At 42.5% G+C, this 9,079-nt stretch overlaps 1 protein-coding gene across 1 annotated transcript in view; it reads right to left on the bottom strand.

Annotated features, from left to right (window-relative positions):
- Positions 1–1,010: 1,010 nt before the first annotated feature.
- The window catches only part of Ac3 (adenylate cyclase 3), a 34,064-nt gene continuing 25,995 nt past the window's right edge, over positions 1,011–9,079 (bottom strand). Inside the window, exons 7-9 of the mRNA XM_076435389.1 lie at positions 7,716–8,021; positions 6,821–7,156; positions 1,011–5,458 (exon numbers count right to left, since the gene is read on the bottom strand). Coding sequence (XP_076291504.1) covers positions 5,276–5,458; positions 6,821–7,156; positions 7,716–8,021 — 825 coding nt within the window. The 3' untranslated portion in view covers positions 1,011–5,275. The remainder of the gene's footprint in view (positions 5,459–6,820; positions 7,157–7,715; positions 8,022–9,079) is intronic.

Below are 9,079 nucleotides of genomic sequence, written 5' to 3'. Positions count from 1 at the left end.
ACGTAGATGAAATTTTTAGTATGCATTTTATTGAGATTTTTCACTTGAAAGGGTATCCTGGTTTTTCGGACTTGAAATTTTTAGAGAATCACAAAATTTTTTAAATCCGACAATTTTCTCTTATTTTGAAATCGTGCTAGAGGCCGCGAACATATTTAAAAAATCGGTAATGCGGACTACAAAAAAATATATAACATGTGTAATCTTGATTATTTTTACTGGAAAGAAGCACACACATATACTTCAACTACCAATGAATGTGTATAAAAAATCTCGATGCAAGGCGGTTCAATAGTTTTCCTGAAAAAAATTTTGAAAAATCAGAATACACCTTGGTAACGTTTCAGATGAAGGAGGGGTGAATAAATAGTCACCGCGATTTACATCGGCAAAGGAGCCATTTATTATACAGTCGCGTGATTCCACTCGGTCCCCCACGAGTTCCCGGCGTGCCCCCCCAGCCCCCCGCCCCCGCCACAATCAACACAATCCAGCCAGAAGAAGTATACTTTGAAAGTTTACAACAAGTGTTCCCTCTTCGTAGTTCTCACATCTAAGATACTATGATATCTACAATGATATAATTCTCCTTACACGGCTATACACAGACTCGGCCGGGTCGTGGCCCCCCATCCCCCGTTCCCAGTTCCCCAACCCCCCTCCCAACCATCGTGCAATCCCCTTTACTAGCCACCCCTGAACCCGACGACGTCAGGAGAACGCCATTTTTTCTCTCAATTCCAGCCGCGTTTTACTCGACCCGTGCGGTTTTCTTCTCTTTAATTATATTCGATACACATGCGGGCCGCTTCGAAACGCGTGGACGTCCATTCCAGCTCAAATTTGGTGAACAAATTTATTTATAAAACGAAATACAACTCTAAATCTGTGCACGACAGAACCCTTTATCACTTTAATATAAATTATGAGGTGTTGTGCAGCTACCAGAGATGCGGATGTTGTTTATAAAAATTGTTTCGTGAACTAGAGAAATTGTTATGAAAAAACTAAATATAGAGAACTAGTGAAAATTATTTTTGTAGATTATCCGTTGTAACCTCGCACAACGAGGGTGTACGCCCACGCGTTACGAGGCGCTCTGCATATATGTATATATATACACGAAGTTCCTTTTATTGCTACTTTACAAGATCTGGTCTGACGCCATTGTCCCGACGCCCCCGCCCCCATATCGTCCATTTCATCCCTCATGCTTCCGTTTTTTTGTTTAACTATTTTTCCGTGTGTGTCGAGCGCCGGAAACCGACTGGAAGCGCGCGATCAGAGAAAAAAATTTTAAACGGAGCATGCCGGCGCCATTTTGATCGCCCGAGACCTTAACGAAATATGCAATCACGTTTTAATAATTCCCCGAACTCGATGCGACAAATGAATCCCCAAGTCTGTCAATTTTGAGCAGCAAAGCGTCCTCTTAATAACATTTTCGATAAACACAACAATCCTGTAGTCTCCACTCAAAAATCATGACTCAATTCGTGACTCAAAATCGACAGAAAACTCTTGAAGGTCTCGAAACGATTTTCGAAATCGCGTTTTCCCAGTCGGTCCGTTTTTCGTCGCGCTTAGGCCGTGCTTTCTCGTTTCTAATTTACACCGTACACACATTCTCCTACCTCTTTCTCTCTCTCACTCTCGCTTTCCTCTCTTGATCCTTGATCCTCCCGGTCACGAAACCGCGAACGCAATCGTCCCGAAGAAACACGTTGCGAGTCGAACGGGAATAAAAGTGTGACGTGGAATTCAAGCGAGCCGTCTCTCGTTAGAAAAAACAGAGGAGTAATTAGAAGGTTCGCTAATTCGATAGTATTTTGTACTTAACGGTTCTTTTGTATGATCGAGACCGGCGGGACTAACTCCCGCCGGATTTTTCGTGTCAACGGTTCTAATGGTCGCCGACGAAAGGATTCAGTCGTCCTCCGATCCTGTGTGCGTTGCGTGTGTGCTCGAGTCATTTGTTTGTTACTTTTTTTGGTCTAACGATCGACTCAAAATTGTAGAAAAATAAATTATCGGTGAGCCTGGCTCTTGAACGCGATTGGATGACTCGATGCTGCTGCCATCGCGCTGCTATCCAACGATTTCGAGAATTCAATGTTCAATCACTTTAATATTAAACAATTCTGACTAAAATCACTGATCAAATCACGTAATAATTAAAATTTTTAATTGAGCCTGATACCTCAAAACAATCTCTGTTGCGAATTTTATAAACCAATTTAAAGATTATTGAAGTTTACAGAATGCTCGAATATAATTTTAATAAATCGGCTGAGGTACTTTTTGTTTGAGAAATTCAAGAAAATAATTCAATTACTGTCAGATTAAACTTATTTGTGATTTTTTCAAAGGTGGTTTTGCGAATATTTCTATTCTCGATCATTGGATCTTGGAAATCGTCGAACCCAGCGCTGGTTTCTAGATGAAGTTCTACGTTCGACAATTCAATTTCAATAAATTCCTAGGAGACCCTTAATAGAAAACTGTCCGCAGGAAAGTATAGTTAAATTAAGACTACAGAGACACCTCCAGCGTCCTCGAGTTAATAGAATCCTGGTAGTGGTTCGACCGAGTCGCTGTCAAACACTCGAGCACTATCCCGACAGTGTGAGCTCGTTAAACAAATGACAGTCGAAATGAACCTTGCTCTGCAGTATATATTTTTAATTGCACTCTCTGAACACACACTTTGATATACAGAGCGGTCCATTGTAATCTACTTATCGATACTCGTACTAGAATAAAATGCTAAACAAATTCCACCGAACAGAATAAAATTGAAATCGAATTCAATTTATAATTCTGGATCGTCCTTGTAAAAAATTATCAAATGAACCACCCTGTACAATCTCCCCGCTCTCGCTCGTTGAGATTTCCAAACTTTTCTCACACGCGTTCCCTTCAGTCAAACATTTTAAAAAAATGTCCCAAAGGTTACCATGGAACCGTAGTCCATGGTGTTTCGATGTCTCCCCCCCGTACCGCCGCGTTTCGTCACAGAACGCTGGATCCACAATGCAGCACGACGATCCTTACTTTCATAGTACCTACGATACACCGATCTGTGATTCACGTTACAACAACCGTGACCCGAGATTCGATTATTACAATAGTTACACCGTGAAACCCCGACTAATATAATAAATACACGCGCGATCGCGCTGGACCCAATCGTAGTCGCCGAACTGCTCGTCTGCATGCAAACCCCATAATAAAAAAAATCATGTTCTTCATAAGATGAAGAATATAATACCAATTTAATTGAATTGAATTAATTTTTCTAGATTGAATGCAGTGCATTTCGAAAAACGTGAAGTAGAATTAAATATGGACTAAATCAACAAGAAAATGAAATGCCGCAATAAATTGAAACAAGTCTTAGTTAATTCCAATCATGAAATAAAGAATTTAATGCCCATTTAATTTAATTCAATTTGATTGAATTTAATTTAATTTATAATTTAATTGGTCAACCGTTATAATTTTTCTAGATTGAACGCAGTGGCTTCATTTCGAAAAACGAGCAGTGAAGCGACGCCGAGTGGATCCCGGAGAAATTCGAGCGATCTGATCGCCAAGAACAGCGAGATCGTTTGGAGAGAAATGAAATTTTCGAAATTCTGACAGTGAGTCCACCGGAACGCAGTCCGCTTGCGCCGCGTCTCGAAGAGTCCGCCGACGCGTTTAGTTTAGTTTAGTTTAGTTCGAGTATTATGGTACACGCACAGTTCCATCAGCTTCCCCTGCGAGTTCCTTTGAATATCGGATCGTAGAAAAGCGACAAGTCGACGGCACCGTTTGATCGAAGAAAAATACCGATTTCAGAGAGACATTAACGATCCTCCGCGAGCCACGTTAGGAAAAAAGCCCTACCACTAACTGACCGCTCCGATCAACCCTCTTAATCACCTCTGTGATCCACCTTCTTCTTCGATTTTCCTAGAAAATCGATTTCCGTGGTCGCGATCGTCGATCTTTCGGACGACGGTATTAAGAGGGTTAATGTCGAGCGTGCTCGTCGGATCTAGAAAAATAGAGTGACGATCAGCGGCCTACCACAACGATTACGTCCTAGACACTTTCTTAACCATTGAGATCCTAGGGAATTGCCTATGATCGATTTTTATTGAGCCCGCGAGCTCCGACCTCTACAATTTTTAAAGAAGCCATTTTTTGAGCTGCCGATTTTATTTTTTAAAAGAGTAATTGATTTAACAATCACAAAGGTCTGCATTAATTTCAAGCTGCAGACCATAAACGTTTAAATAATACAACTCGCGAGCCCAAGTACAACAATCCGCCCTTAACACCTAATCGCTCCCAGACAGCCGAACGATCCATCGATCACGACAATTCGCGTTTCCTTGCTCGCAGAAATCGACAGCGTTTCGCTGATTCCCGGTCGGAATCCGCCACGAGTTCCGCGAGAGGCGCCGTCGTCGGCGGCCATGTTCCTTCCCCGTTCTATGTAAAATAGGACACTTTTAAAGACCTAATCCTAGTTTAAGATCAACGCGGGACGCCCGGGCGTCGCCGATAAAATTATTAAATTAGTTCAATTATTATTCGAACTTCAACGTTTCCCTCGCCGATCGCTCCCGGCCTGAGGTTCGAGAGAACCTCTGGATTCGAAAGCTCTCGTTCGATCGATCCCTAAGCCTACTTAATCCTCAATTTGTACCCTGTACTTCGTCTCCGTTGAACACGGTTTCGCTTCGATCCCTTCCGAATAGCGAATCGAGAATCTCTGCGTCGCGTCGGCGGCCGACGGCGACGTCCATCTTGCCTCTGAACTGCCATAATCGCGTCCCGGAGGCAAGCTTCTCGCATAATTCTCGCAGGTGCTCGCCGAACAATTTTCGAACCGGAAAAAGGAACTGTATTCAACCTCGAATCGAATTTGAACGATCTCTTGTGGGATAGATCTAAATCGCCTATAGATCACCGTAGATTCTCTACTTTCAACGAGAATCGATCCGCCAGGTTCTTTCGGGCTGAAAGAATTTTTCCCGATCAAATCCTGTTTCGATTCTCAGCCGACAGGTTCCTCTTCGTCCTTGAGTCGTTGACTGTCCTCTGGGTTCTGCCGGCATCCTGATCGCTGATCCGAGACTGGTGACCTTGTGCGTGCCATAGTTCGTTCGCTGGGCTCGCCTGGAACGGCGAGAACCTTTCGTCGCGACACTGTTTAGGTTTCACTTCGTGAACAAGGAAGAGATTTGCGTTGACGTTTTTCTTAGAGCCTTCGAGTAGTAGCCTACTGGTAGATGATCGGGTGAGTCGGTTCGACCGGAAGGTCGCTGTCCAGGTTCAAGGACACGCCGTCCTTCGATACAAGGTAGTGTGTCAGCAGCTGGCCCTTGCCTTTCACGAACACCAGACCCCGTTGCTCAAACCCGAAACCGAAGGGCTCGAGGATCCTCCTGGTCTCGTCTGTCACCTAACATCGATACGTTCATCATTATTTCGTTTTTTATCGGAGAAGTGGGATATAGCATATTCTAGACCCTTTTGTACTTTGAGGTTACAATTTATCGATGACAGCCCTTTGTTGCGTGAGGAGACCAACCCTTTGACCTATGGGTCATCACACGTCCTTTATTTAAGGGCACAGCCATTTCTTCCAGAGGGAAGTTCTTTATTTAAGAGGGACAGTCCTGCATTTCATTGCTCTGCCCTTTAAATTTTTTTTCTAGAATGGCCATTTTGTCCTCCAGTTTGTGAATTGATATAAAATTGGTTCATTCTTGTGAAAAGTCAAATTTTCATACGATGAAACAATTCTTGATATTTTGTCTATTTTCTCGAAGATAATACAGTCAAACCTGTTTTGTGCGATTTTTTTTGTGCAATTTTTTTTATGCGGTATATGAATATCAGATCAGATCACCATGATATCTCGGAAGACGTTGCCGTTATCAAAAAAGTGTTTCTACAAAAGTTGTTTGGTATGACGGGCTACATTACGTAGTATTAACTGTTTTCTTGTGGGTGGAGTTGTGGGGGACATTCCAAGGTCACCTTGATTTTTTAAAATGGAATGTCCTATTTTTTATACCATATAGAGTATTAAATTCTGAGTATAAAAGTGTTGACCTTCATATGTCCTAAACCTAATAGTTCACGAGATATTATCAAAACAATTTTCTTTCTTCTTTGGATAATATCTCGTTAACTATTAGGTTTAGGACATATAAAGGTCAACACACCTTTCCACTCAGAATTTGATACTCTATCGATCTATGGTAAAAAAAATAGGACATTCCATTTTAAAGAATTAAGCTTACCTTGGAATGTCCTCCACCACTCCACCTACGTCATACCAAACAACTTGGATAACGACAACGTCTTCCGAGATATCCTGCTGATCTTATTTCAGCAGGACACCCTGTATATGTATTGAATTATGTACATTTTGAAAATTTCTTCATGTTTAAAATGAAAAATTTAATTTTTCAAACTGTTTCCATGTACAACTTAATTATTTATTTTGTTTGGAAAACACTTTCTCGCTATTTTTTAAAGCTTTGACATATTTCCTAAGTGAGACTTCTTTTATGCAGTCCCTCTCCACGGCATAAAAAAATTTTCTTTAATACGTTGTAAAAAATTATATGTTATAGCTATTTATGAAGTTTGTGAATACATTTTTGTGCGGTTTTTTTTCTGCGGTCTCTATCTAGCGCACAAATACAGGTTTGACTGTATTTATAGTCACCGTACCTATAGGGTCCAATCAGAATCTTGGCAAAGGGTCTGGATTTACTAATTGATATGCATTAGGTAGCGTGAGGGTAGTTACCTGAATGCAGCCAACCTTGCCAGTGCTCTCCATTCTGGATGCGACATTAACAGTGTTCCCCCATATGTCGTAATGAGGTTTCCTGGCACCTATCACCCCAGCGGTGACCGGCCCGTGATTGATGCCCATCTTCAAGACAAAGTGATTGAAGCTCTGCTCGTTGATGCTGGACAAAGCCTTCTTCAGCTCCAGAGCGAACTCCACCAAAGTGGACAGGTGACCCCATCTAGGCGACTCCTCGGTGTCCTCGGTCTCCATTATACCGGACGCTGCCATGTACGTCGAGCCGATCGTTTTTATCTTGATGATGCTTTTGAACTTGTTCTGGTCGAGGATCTACGGCAATCGGGGCAATCATTCATTCCACAGGAGCAAAACCATCCCCCTTAAAATTTAAACCCTCTGCCCTACAATATCGGGTCGGACTCGTGATGAGGATTCTGAACAGAGTCTAATAAATATAAACTTTCTTTTTTTTTCTATTAAATTCTTCGTCACAAAGATTTTTCAAATTATTATTTAAAACGCTCGGTACCAGAATTTGTTCTTTGGTCACCTTCATTGTTAACCCTTTGCACTTAACATTTGCAATTAAACATTTCTGCCGACCCAGAATAATTTCATTGTATATGATATGAAATTGATATAATACCTCATGCAATACTTAAATGTGAAGTAATTTATTAGATACCAACATATTTAATAATGTAAAGAATATTGCGAATAACGGTACTGCTAAGGGTTAAAATATTCTATCAACGTACTTCCCTTGTGAAATATTGATACAATTTAGATTGAACAGAAGAAAGTCATGATGAATCCTGATAGAGATATTGAGAATGAATAAATCGTGGGATGAAATTGGAGAGTTGATTGGAATGGTGGATGCGCTCACCGCGTCAAAGTCGGAGATGACCTCGTTGAGGAACCTGAGGCACTCGAGGCCCTGGTTGTTGATGCTCTCCTCGCTGTAGAAGTCTGCGAAGTTCGGCATGCTGGCGAACAGCACGCCCACCTCCGAATAGCTCTGGCTGTATAGATCGTCATGGTGTCTCGCTCTGCTGAGGAAATAGGCGGCCACGTGGGGCGGAAGTATGTTGTATATCAGGGCGCCATTTCTACGCTTCATGTCCGCCACCCTTTCCCGTTGCTCGACCACCTCACGGCCACGGAGGTACAGCATCCTCCGAGCTTTCTCCGCCTGCAACCGATCGATCGAGTCATCTTTCAGTCATCGCAACAACCACACCACACCGATACACCTCCACCCCCCTATTAACCTTTCGACGTCCGATGTCCATCCTGACCCACGCAACAAGGGTTTTTTTAGCCACCCGTATAGGCATCTCTCCCCTTCAGGGACTCATCTTCGATACAACAGAGACTGCGAGAACGATTTTTTATATGACCACTATGTACGGTTAGATTCTTAACACTCGGAAGGCGGATGATTTTGATGAAGAAAAAACATACTTTTAGACTTCGACAACTTTTGAGTTGAGTTTGAACTACTGTGTGAAAAGAAACGTGGCTGAGATGGTACTCAGAAAATGTTAAAATCAATGTTATTCCTTCTACGAAGATTTACAAGCCCAAATTATTTTTAAATTATTGTCGAGATTAACCCTCTCTTGTGTTCTTCCCTTAGAGTGAACACCGTCTCGAAGTCTTTTTCCCTACAGACACACTGACCTTCTCAAAGGCCAGAAAATTCGTGTAAATGTTTTTTCGACATTACACTTCGCCAGCGAATAAATATACGGGGTGACTTTTTCGAAAAGGGTGTTCTCCCCCTTCAAAGTGCAGCCGACAATCAAAGTTTCCCCCGTGCTGGTTCACCGAACAATTACGCTGAGTTACAGAGAGAAAAAAAATCGAGGGGAACAATGAAAGCCACGAGTCAGGGGTGGTCTTTTCCAGGGGGTTGGAGTCGACGGTTCCGTTCGATCCACGGACGAGGTTCCGGCGATTACGTTCGATCTAACAAGACGATTCCGCCTCGATTTAATTCGCGGAAGCGATGGTGGAGGGTGTATACTACCCCCTCGATGAATAAAATGTTGACGGACAGGATTGAAGCGTTTCGGGGATGAAGAATGGACACTCGAGCCTCGGGACGAGCACGTCCTCGACTCTGATGAATTTGTCGGACGGGCTTCGCGTGCTCCGAAGATCGATTATTCATTTCTCTTCACGGACCGGAACGTGGATATTTTTCTGACAACCCCCACGCGATTTTTTTTCCTTCTCTCCACTTGG

This window comes from Lasioglossum baleicum, chromosome 12 (genome assembly GCF_051020765.1).
Source record: "Lasioglossum baleicum chromosome 12, iyLasBale1, whole genome shotgun sequence".
Taxonomy (NCBI): domain Eukaryota; kingdom Metazoa; phylum Arthropoda; class Insecta; order Hymenoptera; family Halictidae; genus Lasioglossum; species Lasioglossum baleicum.
This window is presented reverse-complemented; position numbering and strand designations above follow the sequence as displayed.